At 32.2% G+C, this 14,804-nt stretch overlaps 4 protein-coding genes across 8 annotated transcripts in view; 2 read left to right on the top strand and 2 right to left on the bottom strand.

Annotated features, from left to right (window-relative positions):
• The window catches only part of LOC113864294, a 26,688-nt gene extending 14,108 nt beyond the window's left edge, over positions 1–12,580 (top strand). Inside the window, exon 15 of the transcript XR_003504819.1 lies at positions 12,569–12,580. The gene's annotated coding sequence lies outside the window, so the exon portion shown is untranslated. The remainder of the gene's footprint in view (positions 1–12,568) is intronic.
• LOC113864296 lies at positions 502–4,932 on the bottom strand. Of its 2 annotated transcripts, none has more exons than XM_027497860.1 (6): positions 4,779–4,932; positions 3,831–4,115; positions 3,193–3,327; positions 2,355–2,411; positions 1,514–1,648; positions 502–1,051 (listed from the first exon to the last, which is right to left on the bottom strand). In XM_027497860.1, exons 2-6 carry the CDS (start codon positions 4,098–4,100, stop codon positions 986–988), a joined length of 663 nt encoding a protein of 220 aa, XP_027353661.1. In that variant the 5' UTR covers positions 4,101–4,115; positions 4,779–4,932; the 3' UTR covers positions 502–985. The 2 variants fall into 2 exon arrangements, with proteins under 2 accessions (XP_027353661.1, XP_027353663.1); XM_027497862.1 differs by having other exon boundaries at positions 508–1,051; positions 4,796–4,904.
• LOC113864295 (DNA repair protein XRCC2 homolog) lies at positions 6,840–11,438 on the top strand. Of its 4 annotated transcripts, XM_027497857.1 has the most exons (9): positions 6,847–7,331; positions 7,689–7,759; positions 8,416–8,478; positions 8,730–8,873; positions 9,517–9,601; positions 10,377–10,413; positions 10,494–10,594; positions 10,686–10,750; positions 10,857–11,438. In XM_027497857.1, the coding sequence occupies exons 1-8, from the start codon at positions 6,894–6,896 to the stop codon at positions 10,707–10,709; spliced, it is 963 nt and encodes a 320-aa protein (XP_027353658.1). In that variant the 5' UTR covers positions 6,847–6,893; the 3' UTR covers positions 10,710–10,750; positions 10,857–11,438. The 4 variants fall into 4 exon arrangements, 3 of the variants coding, with proteins under 3 accessions (XP_027353659.1, XP_027353658.1, XP_027353660.1); XR_003504820.1 differs by lacking the exon at positions 10,377–10,413 and having other exon boundaries at positions 10,857–11,386; XM_027497859.1 differs by lacking the exon at positions 8,730–8,873 and having other exon boundaries at positions 10,857–11,386.
• LOC113865250 (BTB/POZ domain-containing protein At3g19850-like) lies at positions 12,212–14,804 on the bottom strand. The gene is made up of 3 exons (XM_027499684.1): positions 14,695–14,804; positions 13,456–14,616; positions 12,212–12,616 (listed from the first exon to the last, which is right to left on the bottom strand). Exons 1-3 carry the CDS (start codon positions 14,752–14,754, stop codon positions 12,212–12,214), a joined length of 1,626 nt encoding a protein of 541 aa, XP_027355485.1. The 5' UTR covers positions 14,755–14,804.

Raw genomic sequence — 14,804 nt, 5'->3', positions numbered from 1 at the left:
AAATAAAGATTGAAGAACTGTCCATTTATGATTTCAACATTACAATCTTAATTTTTTTTTATTTTTAAAAAATAAAATATTGATGTAAATTCATAACGTAAAAATTAAAGAATGAAGTAAAAGAGAGAGATTGAAGATGATGTGGCAAACTGTAAAGCACATCACCATTTAACTGATAAAAGTTAACGTTGGATATAAAATTAAAATAAATTAGTTAAGCATTAAATTAAAATCTATTTAAAGGTAGTTAAAACATATTTAAGCCATAAATCTATTTATAAATATATATTTTTTAGGGGCATAATTCTTTACTTAATTTTTTCAAGTTCACTTTGCATCAATTAAATATACTTAACTTTCTCTCACGACTCTCTTTTTAACTAGATATTTTTATTTTGTTTTCTTTCTCTAATTAAAATAAAACTAAATATATTTTGAGGAATTAAATATATAATAAATATGAATCTTTAATGGAATTTGGGTCATACTGTGCACATATGAATATAAGGAAATTTCTCTCATCTTTCAAGTAATTATCTGTCCGAGCAGTTACATCATCAATTGGCGATATTCGCACACTTACTGGCAAAAGGAATCATATTACCCTCATGTTTCAAGTAATTCTCTCAAGGAGAGGGCACAAACATAGAATAACAACACAGCTATTAATATTAGTACTCTAAATTGAAGAGAAGTTTGTTAGAAATTTATCGTGGATGCTTTTCTTATATTAACTCATTTTACATCAATACTGTGATGAAAGAAAAAGAAAATATAAGGGAAGAACCAAAAATATATTTGCCTGGGCCTGATGTGAACAGAAACGTAAGAAAAACTTTTGGAGATGTTGCGTTCCAAGTATAGTAAGTTCCAAACTAACGAAATTTACAAAAAAGTGATGGTCCTGCTGGCTACGGATTCTTCTTTCATTGAAATATGGAATCTAGTGAATGACTTGAGATTGATTTCAACTCAGCAATGCATTCTATTTGTAGATCCATTCGTTTGCACGAGCACCAGACTCATCCATATCAATAAAAATGCTCACTGCCTGCAGCAAATAACAATAAATTACAAAAAATGTTCACAGACATTTGTTTTTTTCTTGGCAACCACAGCTTACTGAATCTAGATATGATTTTTTCACACTATGTTTTAGAATTTAGATTATTGTCAGCATAAAGCATCAAAATCTATGTTCAAATTTACACCTTTTTGTACATTACAAATTGACCCAAGATCTCTAACCAGAATCTTTAGTATTTCCCCTCTGCAGAGTTTTTATTTCTTTATAACTCTTCTTGTTTCTTTAGAATACACTATCTCTAGTCTGAGTCTTGCAGCTCCTTTCGCTACACACTCCTTTTAACGTTAATGATATTACCCAAGAAAGAAACACTATGCAACTTAAGTTTGAATATTACAACCTAAATTGAATTGAAGCAAAGATCACGTCACCAAAGCTAAAAAACATGACCTAGATTATACACACGACAGAAGAGCATAGTTTTACCTTCCCTATCCGAGGTCGTTCTTTGGACTTTGCTAGGCTGTTTCGAATATGTGAGACAGCTCCCCAACATTTTAATGTGTTTGCAACATCATCAAGCCTCAAAATATACTCTTCTTCAGTCAACGGGAAGGATCTCTGATAGCAAAAAATATTGGACATACTGAAATAGGATCACACGGATAATCTCAACAGTACAAGCAATTCCATGGTGGTGCATAAACCTTTTAGTAATAATGTTACTTTACTTTAAACTACAACTAAATGCATGGTTTAGGTACCCAACTAGTCAACTACTTTTATACCAATGCGGTATGTGAAATGGTAGCAAAAGGACCTTTTTCTTCTGTTCTCTCTTTCTAAACTGATTGAAGTCATAAGCTACTTTCATTTTGATTAATGCAACATGGTCAGTTGTACGGGTGGTTGGTGGATAAGTGAAAATCTGGAGGACCATTCGTTTATGCAAGAAAGGGTCCATAACTATACCAACCCATTATGAGAAAAGTTCTCGCAAAAAATTGTAGTAAATCTACAATTTGGTACTTGAGATTGTTAGAGGTATTGTAATCCTTTAACAGTGTATGACTCTAAAAATTAAATCAATTGAGGGGAAAAAAAGATCAGGGACTATGGAAGACATTTCAAAATCTTAGGTACTAAGATGCTCGACGCTAATAATATAAAAAACTAAATTGAGGGTCTACTCCAAAAATTTGTCTAGTATTTTCCTTTCTTTTTCTTGACATCGAATAAATTTTACGTATTTCATTTGAATTGTATCTACTCAAGTCATGTATCTTATACAGAGAAAACAAATGACGAGGCAAAGAAGTTTTAATACCTGCTCCATGTACTTCCACATGACATTCAAAGCAAGAAGATTTCTTCCCATGAATTCCTGGCACATATCATGTAACGGTATGAGATCAAACTTCGTCTTAAATGTGCTAACTCAACAATTTATCCAATTTCAAAGAATCAAGCAAGCACACTCCAAGGAGATGGTATAATGCTCCAAGGCATTCGCAAGTAAAATTTTGGAGAAAAAAGAGAAAAAACATCATACCCATATGAAGTTCCAACTTCCAAGTTATATATATTCAAGGAAATGGATAATGCAGCAACATTCAAGAGCAAGGACGAAGGATGCCAAAAAATTCTAAAAATATGGGCCATAAACAATATTATTGGTGTAGCAAATAATTTCAACACCATAGTAGGCGTATTTTATTAGTTAACAAATGGAAAAACCTAATTTTTTTAATAACATAATGTAGGATATAATGATAACTTTCATCTCTTTACTATCCGGAATTTTTTCAACCACTAGCATGTTGGTGGAAGATGAAAATTGTGCGTGCACTGTTAATTTGATCACTATTTGCATGTCTATGAACAAGAGCATGTAAGTTTAAGTACTTCAAAGTATATGCTTCATCAACAAATGCAATATGGACAGAGTTGACAAGAAGATATATCAACTGAAGAACGAAATATTATTCAATGGCAATTGTATGCCAGAAGAAACAGTAATGTACAATTTCCAACGGAGTGCTGGATAACTCCCTCCATCTCTCAACAATCATAGTTTGGAAGAGTAAATCGTGACATTATATAGGCCAAATTCATCACACAAACTCAGGACAAGACGCAAGTAATTCCACTTGTTAAAAGCTTACCTTTTTTATCAACTGAACATCATAAGACCTCCCATATTTGTTCCTGATAAGAGTGGCAAGGTCAAATCCACTAAACGTGGAATCATCTGTACCAACTATTTTCTCGAGACTCTCCCTAAGCATTTCACTATTCACCTGAAGCATGTTTTAAAAAAAAAGAAAGACGCGAAGTAAGACGTATGCAATGCAATGGAAAGTTAATACACAATATATTATGCTAAGGACTCAGCCTGGATAAAATCCAGTTGGAAAATAACTGTACCTAAATGTAAATTTATCAAAACAATTTTGGTCAACAACAATTTTGGTCAACAACAATATTACATAAAGTAAACTAAAGAAAAGTAGAGTGAGAAATATAAGAACTACTATGTTAAAACAGTTGGCAATTTAAAAAAGGATAGAAAATAAGTATTGTTGGTTTTTAAAATATTTTAATATACTAAAACAAGGATTTCATATTCAACCGGTTCACTAGAGGAAGGGGAACAAATTTAGAGAATAGAATAAAGGAAAAACAAATATGCCCAGATGTTAGTTCGTTGACATACTTCTAAAAAGATTATAGAAATACATGGTGAGGCATGTTACAATGCAATGAATTAAATACACAATATGAAAGTAAGAAGTCAACATACTCCTCCCATTTCATCACTCTGAGGTTTATTCTTATCAATGTCATCTGAATCAGAAGGATTCATACTGTCACTCACTGAACTAGAAACAATAGGCCTGCATTTTCTGGCACTATGGCCACATTTATGAACAATGTATCCAACATTGAGGAAGTTCAATCCTCTGGAAGGAGAATAAATCCCTGAAACTGGAGCCTTATTAATACTTCCTTTGTCAGGATGATCCTGAATTCTCAGGGGCCAATTGCATTGGTGGGTAGACATAATGTTCATTGTAGCCAGCACTCACTGTCATTCAAAATGCAAGGAAAGTAGGAAACACTGTTAGAGGCCAATAAACAAATACTTGTTCTCAAACCAAGAAAGTCATTTTTTTTTTGTGTGGATAAAGATAAAAATGGGCATTTGAAAAGTAGGCCGTGGACATAACCAAGTAAATACAAAAGTTTATAAGACAAAAGGCCATATATAATATAGGGACAATTAGTTATTATTCAGGTCTTCTACAATTGTTCAAATTCAATATTGATTAACATATACACACGACTAACCATCCTACTCCATGCATGGAGAATATCAAAGAGATCATCCTATGCTTTTTCTCTGATTCTATTTCAAGACCATTTATAACAAGACAACCAAAGAAGAGAAAGAAAGAAAAAAATGGAAACTAAGTACGGAAATTTGTTTTGTTTCTGTCTTTCCTTCACGAGCCAATACTAAATTTCCAAGAGAAAATAACAGAACTCTTAAATAGGCCATAACTAAAGCAACTATAATTTAATAGAATGCCACGAACAAATAATTATGCTCCTTATAATCAAAATCACCCAGAAAGATCATTTTGCTAATTAGATGTTTTGTGTAGAAATAGAACAAAACTATATATAGAGCAAGCAAATCAGTGCAAGTGTGGCACAGAAACCAAGGTTAGTATAATAGAGGGCAAACCTGGTCCTATTACTAACACTATATGTGAAAGACGGAAGCAGAAAGCAATCACCCCTTCTGTTGAATTTGATGGTTCTTTATGCTTTTTTTTAAGGGGGGGAGTGAAGGGTCCAATGTTACTGTTAGCAGAAGCAAATCTTAATTTTATATTATCATTAATTGATGTACAACCATGAAATTTTATTGTAATGTAGTTATTTTGTGGATAACAAAGGTTGTTGTACAGTTAATGCAATAACAGCCTCACGTTGTGTTTGTAAGCAACGCCAACCACATGCTGCCATGTGCAAACCTTATGGTTGCTTACGTTTTCCTAAGTTCGCAAGGGAAAACGTTTGCTTCCTAATGTATTACTAACCACACACGTCTCCTTACTTCGCCGTAGGTAGGTGACAGCATCAGAAGCAACGTATGTACACACGCTTGCACGTGTAAGCTAAAACTCCAAGATATTTAAACACATCCTTTATTGATAAACACATTTTTTTTAATCATATTATAAGTGAGAGTATATCACAAAGTGATAGAGTTATGATAAATAAACAATTGATAGAATTGATATAAATAAATAATTATTGAGGTGTTGTAAATTTATATATTTGTAAAATTTCTACTTAATGTTTTTAAGATTGAATAGGTGATTGGATTGAATATTGACTTTCACTAGTATGTTGGTATGTGCTTGATTTAATTTAATATAAAGAAATGATAACCCATTTTTTAAGAATTTTTTTTAAAATTAAGCATTTTTAAATAATCATAAACATGTTTTGTTAATTTAGTATTTTTGTTTCTGAATTTAAGGTTTGTTATGATTTTGTTCTTTAATTTCTTTATTTAATTTAAACTTTTACCTTTTGTTTTTTGATTTAATCCTTTCACTGTAATAGTAGTATAAACTTTATTAGAATTTTACCGAATTTTTCTACAGAATGATGAATAGAATCTTCTTGACTCTTTTTTTCAATCACAAAACATATCAAAATTTTAAGTTAAAAATTCCACATTAAATGATGAAATAAAGTTTTAAGAAACTTAATCACCGCTACAGTGTATAGAATTCATGTTCAGGACAAAACCAATCATAGAATAACAATATAATTTGATATCTCATTTTAATTAATTAAATCATACAAAATTTAAATATATTCATTACAATTTGAAGTAGTGATTCAATCAATTAACTATTAAAAAATGGGGGGAAAAATAGTTCTTTCAAATCAAAGTTTTGTTGAGAACGAATTTGAATGTTCACCCATAGATATCTCACTTTAACGTAAAAAGTCATACAAATTTTTTGTATCTTGATCCCGACTTAATGTTTAAAAAACTTTTTAATTTTTAGCCAAAAAAAAACTTTTTAATTAATTTTAATAATGATTATAATTTTTTTAATGTGATCTTATTAAGATTTAATATTGTTACAATAAAAAACTAATGTGGTAAAAATAAAAATAAAAAAGTTAACTTGAATATTTAAAAGTTCGAATTTAAATTATCTTACAATACAAAAATACTTTATATAGAATAATACTTCTTTAAAAACTAAAATAGTTTATAGCAAAAAAAAAAACTAAAATAGTTAGCTTAAAATTTAATGTTAAACTATCCTTTATTTAGTTATATACAAACACAAAATAGTTTTTAATGTTTATAAACATGATTTTAGCATATTTATTTTTTATTCTTTATATGACATATCATACAAAAAATTTTCTTTAAATATTTAATACAACTTATATTTAAGACTTCAACTCAAAATCAATATTTAAATTAAAATAAACGTTACAATTAATCCGCCCACTTAATAATTATATATATTACTTTAGAATAACTACTAAGATGACTATAGAAAAAAAATTGAAGTAAATGAAGTAGTATTACATAGAAGAAAAAAAAATATAAACTTTAATTTTTATAACTGATCATACATAATTGAAAATAACTAATTTTTAATAAAAATAAAACATTTATTGTATAAAAGTATAATAAATAAATTTTTAATATTTTTTAATAAAAATTCTTAAAATCAACATCACAAAGGAGAACCTAACCACAGCGCGGGAAGAGGTGAGCGGAAAAGATGAGAAAGAGAACGATGGACTAAGAAAAGAAATGAATACGAAGCAGAGAGAGGAAATTGAAAGGTGGATCGCCGGAGATGAGAGCGGAGGAGAGATGCTGAGTAGGGTGAGCAGTGTGCGGCCTTTCTTACTTCCTCCACCGCTTCACAGAGTTCCTCTCCGCGTCGGCAACGTCCTTGAAGTTGTGGGTCCCTCTCCTTCTGCCAAAACCCACATTCTCATTCACACCGCAATCACTTCCATTCTTCCCAAACACTACGGTGGCTTCGACCATTTGGTTCTCTTTCTCGATCTCGATTGTCGCTTTGATATTATCCGCTTTTCCCAATTACTCATTCATCGCATTACGCAACACCGAGCCGGGGACGCTAGTGGAAGAGGTTATGATAAAACGTTGTATAATCTCTGCATGGCTCGTTTTTTGTATGCTCGTTGTTCCGATAGCTTTGAATTTCTTCACACTCTGAGGGTAAATGATTTGTTATTTTTGTATATATTTGTTCTACAATAGTGTTTTTGCACCACACTACTTGTACTTGGTTGTATTCTATTCCAATAAATTAGGACCTCTTTGTACAGTGCTAGCACTTAATTATACTCAGAAATTAGGGTTTCTCTCCCAAGTAAAATGATAAGCATTAATTTCTCATTAACTTCCTAATGGGAACTCACATGCTTAGTCTTATTAAACCTTGGTGGTTGGTGCTTTTTTTTTTTTATTGGTTCAAAATTTGTCATTGAGTTGATATTATAGTGCATGCACATGCAATGGAGTATCCGCAATAATTTTTACATCTGTTTATGAATCTTATTTGTTCTGCAACAGACATTACATCGTCGCATAGAGAAGCAGAAAGAAATTCATGGGGTTGGTGTTCTCCTGCTCATGATTGACAGGTTGGTTTCTTCTTGCTTTTTCTTGTATAAAAATTTTAATTACAGCTTGCTAAAGTGAAAGAGTGGTTGGGTAGTTGAGAATGGTCAACTTTGGATCATCTTACTATGAACCATAAAGTCTTTTTCTATTCCACGATTTCCATCGATAAATTGGAATGCCATGTAAATAACTATTGGTTTCAAAAAGCTGGAAATACTGTTTGTACTTATGGTGAATGATACTAGTATTTCATAGCATCCATAAAAAATACTCCCTCTGGTCCTTTTTACAATTTTATAAGAAAAAAAAATGTAACATTTTTTTTGTTCTTATTATAAGAAACAAATGATAGATTCAAGATGCATTAATTGCTAAATTTCTTTTATTAATATCATTAAATATACAAATTACTAACTAATTATGGATATTTTTGGAATAAAATTTATATTTATGGAAAACATAACATACTTAATTGCTTTTCTTGGTTCTGGTGATTTAGTCTTTTGTTTCTTATAAAAAGGACCAGAAGGAGTGTTTAGATAAAATACTAAAAATAAACAATAGGTTTAAATGCAAATTCATAATTAGTTTCCAGAAAACTAATTAGATAAAATTATTTCATAAACTTGATCTGATGTAATTAGTAAACTTTGACCAATCATACTGTATTTGACAGCATTGGAGCTTTTCATTGGATGGATCGTGCTTCAATGTTCTTGTCTCAAAGAGAAAACAACAAGTAAGTAATACATATGTTGATATTTTCTAGTGAGTGGCATGTGTATTTTTGCTCCTTGTTTAAGAATTGTCAAAGAATCAATTTATATTCTGAATTCTAAAATAATCAATTTGTCCCGTTTTAGCATTTTTAAGAAAGAGTTAAAACTTATAAAGCAAGGGAAAGGATAATATTGACGGGAGGTTCTCTTAACTGAATAATTGGTTCAGATATACGTTCATTTTCGCTCACAAATGTTATATGTGATGCAGGAAAAAACTTTTCCTCCAGAGTGTGTCAGAAGCTATAGTTCAGAATATCAAAAAACTTCTTCAGGTGCACCCTATGCTTATTATAGCTACAAAGTCAGTGATATTTGGGAATAGATATTCCACAGCTTCAGACAAGGTCAAAGGGTGAGTTCTGTAGTGTTTATGGTAGTTAAAATTTTCTAGATAATAGAGAAGCTTGAACAACTATTGAATCTCACCTGAAATCTTGTATGAAGAGAAAGATATCTTTTGATTCAGTACATGATGGATTTTATTAACACCTTACGATATGTCAAAAACATGCAAACCTATTTAGGAGAGTTGAGTTTAGGAAGAGTTGGCCTATTTCAAGGGTGATTGATTAATAGGAGAATCATTCTAGTTGATTGATTGCTGTTAATTAGGAGGTTGATTGAGGGGTAATTGATTGACAATAACACTATCATATTCTTTCCGCTAATATGAATATAGGTATTGGCTTGGAGGTAATGCAAGTTTCCTCCCTTTTACAATGTCCATATATATATGTAGTCTCTCTAACACAATAACACCTCTGTGCCTTTATTTTTTTTTTCTTTCTAATATTTTTCAACAGATTATAAAACCAAAAGAATAAAGTGAAACTCACATAGTTTAATTGTGATTTGACAGGTCCTTTGCATTTTCAATGTCTAAATACTTTTGTTTTGTTGTTTTGCTAATCATTGACCTGCCACTAATAAACTATAAGGCAGTATTTTCTGTTCTAATCTCAATTGGACTTCTTGATGACAATACCCTATAACAGGAATATGGAAGAAAGATGTTCAAAAGATGTAACAAGAAACCATCAAAATTTTCAGCACCGTGAATACATGCCTTCTGTCTGGCAGGTAAAGGTTTTGTTACTGTTTGTTACATGCATACATTTGTGTGTGTTAGTGTGTGCCGAGATCAACTCTCTTAAAATTTAATGATTAGGAGAAGGCCTAAAATTGGTATGATATCTGATATACTATTATACTAATAATGGTTATTATAGAAAGTTGAAGAATATTGCACAAGGCAATAATGACAGTTGTGAGAGAGAGATAGGAAAAGAGGAGAAAGTGAGAGTAATTATCTAACAATTGTATAAATAAGCCAATGCCTTTTTATTGAGCAAACATGTGATATTTATAATCAAATTTTTTTTGGCAAAACCTTCTGAATCCTGATAGAAAACCACCCACATTTATCCTTACTTTGTATCATAGATAAGGTTTTAGATATACTCTAGTAGGACTTGGATTTTCAACTATATCCACCAGTTTCTGCTTATTATTATTATTTAATTATGTGTTGCTATTTGCAATCATTAAATGTAGGATTTTTTGTTCAGTTATTAAATTTCAGGCAGGACATCAATTAGCTTTTCGAGTACCTTTTTGCACATTTGTTTGAAGATGTAAACCAGTTGTTTACAGAAAGACTCTTTTCTAAATATTGAGCATGACTCAAAAGCAAAATTATGAACTGGCTTGCGGCTACTGTTATGGTTTCTAATGCCTTGTATTTTCCCTGATTGAAGAAAGTGGAAGATTTTGTATTTTCTAATGTGCATGCCTATTTTTTTTTTTATTCAGTATTATGATTTCTAATTTGATGCTGCTCCTTCAACTGTCACAGTCTTTTGTTACACATAGAATACTTGTACGTTCTTCAGGTTTGGACTCCATTGCCCCTGATTATAATTGACAATTGCTTTTGCCATCAATCATATTTCAAAATATTCTTGCCTTTCAGATGATCATCCTGGTAAAAGCAATTATCAAAACACCTCATTCTATTTGTTGGAATGGTTATTACCAAGATTGAGTTTTCCGGATAAGATTGTAGTAAAAGATGTAAGAACCTGATGAGTGGATCATGCTCTTTAGACAATTTGAAGTTTATTTACAACAACAATAACAAAGCCTTGATTTGATGTCCTTGTAGGCTGGTGTCTTTGTTGATCCATGAAGTATGATTGCTAAGGGATGTCTATATGTGATCTATTACAGGTAACATTATCTCTTCTGAACTTTCAAAATATATGCTTGTCATTATCCTTATTACTTTAGCAGTCCCCTTATCTGCTTTTAAATTTTTTGTTGGTTGTGTTGTTAGTTGATGTTATACCGATTCACTAAAAGAACTTGAACAAAAAGAGCTTGCATGATGACTCGATATTATGACCCAGACAGCATCCAACTTATTGTCAAAATCCATTTTCGTCAGAGGTGTTGTTATTTTGGTATGCCACGAGAAAAGGAGGGATTTTGTTTCACTTTGCTCTTCCAGAAAGGTTGTCCATTCTTCTAATCATATACAGGGACAATAACGCTGGCTGAGGATATCCTATCAAATATTTTCTTGGCTAATGAGCATTGGAAGTGTAATTATTGGGCAAAATCCAATCGTGTCAAAGAAACCTACTGGCAGCTTCATGGGCTTCCAGGAGGTGGGAGGATTTATACGCTTAGATCACTAGAGTCCCTCATCAAAAGAAGGATCTAATATTGCCAACCTGATTGGGAAAACTTCTGGCATTTGTGCTTGATAGTTGGATTGTATTTGCCCTCTACATTCTTTCCTGTTCATGATTTGCTTACATACTCCATATGTGTAACTTTTCAGTGTCTGTAATATTAAATTCTCGCGCCTATAGTTCACATCATGAGTAGTTCGAATATAAGTATTACATTCTTTGTTAACAAAAATGTCTCTCTCTATTATTGTTTTGTGCATTCCTAAAATACAACATATATTTTTACGTGATGATTGCATTTGTTGATAATCTGTTGAATAACTTCTTTTTTTCTTGTTTCTTTTTAGGATGAAGTACATATTATGTTTGGTAGAACTTTTGCAAAATAAAGGAAATGACTGAGGTTTTCCGTGAGGCCCACCATTTTCTTATGCCCTTTCGGAATGAAATGAATTTTTTGGGTTCTGGTATATTTATTTACACTAGAAAGCTAGAAATTCCCACTGGTTGCCGTGTCTGTTTTACTCAGTCAAGTTTAATTGACTAATATTTGATGAAATTTACTGCTTGTTATTCTATTAAACAACCATTTCCCATATGCTCCAAGCAAACACAATTACCCTCGCTCTACATTCTCTAGAGTACTACTGTCCAATAGAGTTTTAAGATACTTTTCGCCTCTTCGATTAATTTCTTATCCTATTATCTGGAAAAGAACCCTGGGATAGGTTTGTATATTTAGCCGGCTGGCATATCACTAATTGCAAATGGATTTAAATCAGAATGTACTGGTTCTGACCGTTAAAAACGTTACTGCTCGTGGGTCTTAATCCACATAATTTCCCCAGTTGGCAGAATATCGTCCAATAAGTTCCAGTGTTTCAATAATGAAATTTTTACTATTTTATCTAATCTAATGCATTGAAATTCTAAAGCAAATATAAAATAAATTACAGCTTTTTACAGTACCATAATTACCGTCATTCTTGGATATTTAGCAAAATCTTGGCGAGGCTCTAGCGTGTTCATGATTAAACAAGACATTATGGCTAAACAACTTTGACCCTTGACCTTTCATTTCCTTGGGCAATTTCTCTAGTTCTACTACTCTCCATTGCAATCTCTCTAGGTTTAGTCTCATATCTTTTTTCTCTTCGGAGAAGTTGTCTTTCTTGGCTTCATTGTACAAAACTATTTGGGAAGACTTCTTTCTTTGAGTTTCAAGTACAAAGTCACTTGTTGAAATTTGTGATTGTTGAGAAATAAGAGCCTGCATTGCAATCCTTGGAGGAATTCTTGGGTTCTTGGCAAGATCTTTACTGGCTTCGAAGCTGAGTTTTCTGTAATTAAGACATCTACACAATCTCGACCTTTCCTCAAATGTGATAATTGGATGAGACTGCAAATCATTATTACTTACGGAAATGAGAAAGTTTTATACAATATCATCGTAGTACTCAAATATGGAGTATAAAAGAGAGAGAAAATTTTAATCCTACGTTGTAGTAACAGGTAAATGCTGAGCAAGATTTCAGAATATTTAAGAATTAAGATCAATGGCACTTATGAATGACAAATTTTATTTACGGTAATTTTGCCGTTCTAAAAATTTTCGAGAGTATAATTTTATCAGAAATGCGCTGAAAGTGTAAAGAATTTCCAACGAAGAGCTTATTCATGCCTTGAGTTTAATAGATTTTTCACTTTCCTCGTACCTTTTAGTAGTAAGTGTAAACTACAACGTAAAACACAACACAGGGATAAGGTTCAAGACCACAAAAGACAGGTGAAAAGAGATAAAATACGGATTGAAAAGTTAATATAAAAATTTGGCGCTAGAACATCCAATTTATTATTTTGACTGTTGAAGCTCCTATTTAGATAATGCAAGAGAGATACTCTCAGAAAGATGGGGAAAATAACAATTTGGGTGTCTTAATGGTAGAGAGAAAAGTTTGAAGTTTATTAGATATTTTTTGTACTGATCTGGACTACTTTCTTGGTTGATTGCATATGACCCATATATGGTCATATACATGTATACATATGTAAAACAAACTGAGAATAAAACAACAGGGATTTTTATTGTTTCTAATCCAAATTTGTGTCAGAAAACAAGGTAATATTTTTGTAAAACTAAAACAGAAAAGAATTGTTTTCTGAAGCCAAACAATACACAATATGTATATGATTGATCAAGCATATGAAAGCAATGGAAAAAATGTATATTTCACTCACCTCAAGATAGATGTCAATGGCTTTGTAAACTCCATCGTAGCAATCCCTTGCAGAGTCTGGCAAGCATTCTGCAACCCCGAGAAATTTAGAGATCTTGAGGTTCTGGTCAGGGGATATCTCTCTCAAATACTTGTCAATTAATCTACCAACCCTTTTCAGTTTATGTGAAGACACTCCATCAGTGCCATTGACATCAACGAATAGTCTAACCAATCTTATCACCAAATTAACATCATAATAAACTCCCATATCATGCCCAGAGACCAGAAGATCATCCAAGGTGGCTTGGTCAAGCATGCCACCAATCAATTTCTCCAATTCAGTTCTGCAATCTCTACTCAACCCAAACCCAGTTACAATCCTTAACACCCAAAAAAGACCTCTGCAAGAAAAGGTCTTTTTACCAACAACTACAACCCCATAAGCAGCTGTTTCTGCAAGAACAGCGTATTCATTGCTGTTTCTACTAGTAACCACTTTGGTTTGTGTAGCTATTTTCAGATAATGCAACAGAAATCTTGTAAGGATCAAGTTATTGTTACCAGCTTTGTATGCTCCAATAGTCTGAAAAAGTTTTTCAATGATCTTTGGTGGTAAAGTTGCCAAATCATCAAACCACCATGCTTTGCTTGGCAAAGTTGACTTGATTTTTTCAGGGGTTGTTTTGGTTGAAGAAGAGAATCTCTTAGCAGAATTGCTTTCTGGTGAAGAAGATGATGATGATGCTGAAGATGAGGAAGTGAGTTGGTTTGTATCTGAACTTTGAGCAATCTTTGCTAAGAGAGCATAAATGATCTTCTCCAAGAGACCATAGCAATCTGCATATGCATAAAACAGTTGGCAACTCATGAGACTTACAAGTATGTCATTCCATTTCCAGCAATAGATTCCCTCAAGAAAATTTTCTGTTTGTTGGAAGAGATTGTTGCTGAAGACCTCCTCAGTCATTCCAAGATAAATGGCACAGCAGTGGAGGAGAGACACATTAGCCACAGTGATTGGAATTTTGCCTTTGTTGTAGCAGAACCTTGAAACTAGTTCAAACCCATCTGGGCCTCCAGGAAAATCACTGATTCTAATTCTCAAGTCCTTCTCATGACATCTTCTCTTTTGATGATTCAAGATCTTCTTCACCCTCCCACAGTATTTTGATATAATCTTCTGCAAAATAAATGCCTTTTTCTTTGAAATATCTATCGATTAAGCTAGGAAGAATCAATAAAGAACACTAAGGAATACCTCTTTCAAAAGGAAATGCTGACCATCAATGTTGATTTGCAAGTCACAGGGCTTCGACATAGCTACTTCTGAATTGAAGGAAAACTGATAAAATTTTGCTTTTGGATATG

Source organism: Abrus precatorius, unplaced genomic scaffold (genome assembly GCF_003935025.1).
Source record: "Abrus precatorius isolate BTA unplaced genomic scaffold, Abrus_2018 Scaffold4, whole genome shotgun sequence".
In the NCBI taxonomy this organism is placed as follows: Eukaryota; Viridiplantae; Streptophyta; class Magnoliopsida; order Fabales; family Fabaceae; genus Abrus; species Abrus precatorius.
Note: the sequence above shows the minus strand (reverse complement) of the source record. Positions and strands in the feature narration are given on the sequence as shown.

Bases quoted from the DNA above. Each gene is read 5' to 3' on its own strand.
- LOC113865250 (XM_027499684.1), bottom strand. From the start codon at position 14,754: ATGTCGAAGCCCTGTGACTTGCAAATCAACATTGATGGTCAGCATTTC. The intron at 14,617-14,694 runs GTATTCCTTAGT...TTTATTTTGCAG, and splicing joins AGCATTTCCTTTTGAAAGAG to AAGATTATATCAAAATACTG. The intron at 12,617-13,455 runs GTGAGTGAAATA...AATGATTTGCAG, and splicing joins CCATTGACATCTATCTTGAG to TCTCATCCAATTATCACATT.
- LOC113864296 (XM_027497860.1), bottom strand. From the start codon at position 4,100: ATGAACATTATGTCTACCCACCAATGCAATTGGCCCCTGAGAATTCAG. The intron at 2,412-3,192 runs GTAAGCTTTTAA...GATATGTGCCAG, and splicing joins ATGTTCAGTTGATAAAAAAG to GAATTCATGGGAAGAAATCT. The intron at 1,052-1,513 runs GTAAAACTATGC...TATTTGCTGCAG, and splicing joins AACGACCTCGGATAGGGAAG to GCAGTGAGCATTTTTATTGA.
- LOC113864295 (XM_027497857.1), top strand. From the start codon at position 6,894: ATGAATACGAAGCAGAGAGAGGAAATTGAAAGGTGGATCGCCGGAGAT. The intron at 10,414-10,493 runs GTTTGGACTCCA...CTTGCCTTTCAG, and splicing joins AATACTTGTACGTTCTTCAG to ATGATCATCCTGGTAAAAGC. The intron at 10,595-10,685 runs GTAAGAACCTGA...ATGTCCTTGTAG, and splicing joins ATAAGATTGTAGTAAAAGAT to GCTGGTGTCTTTGTTGATCC.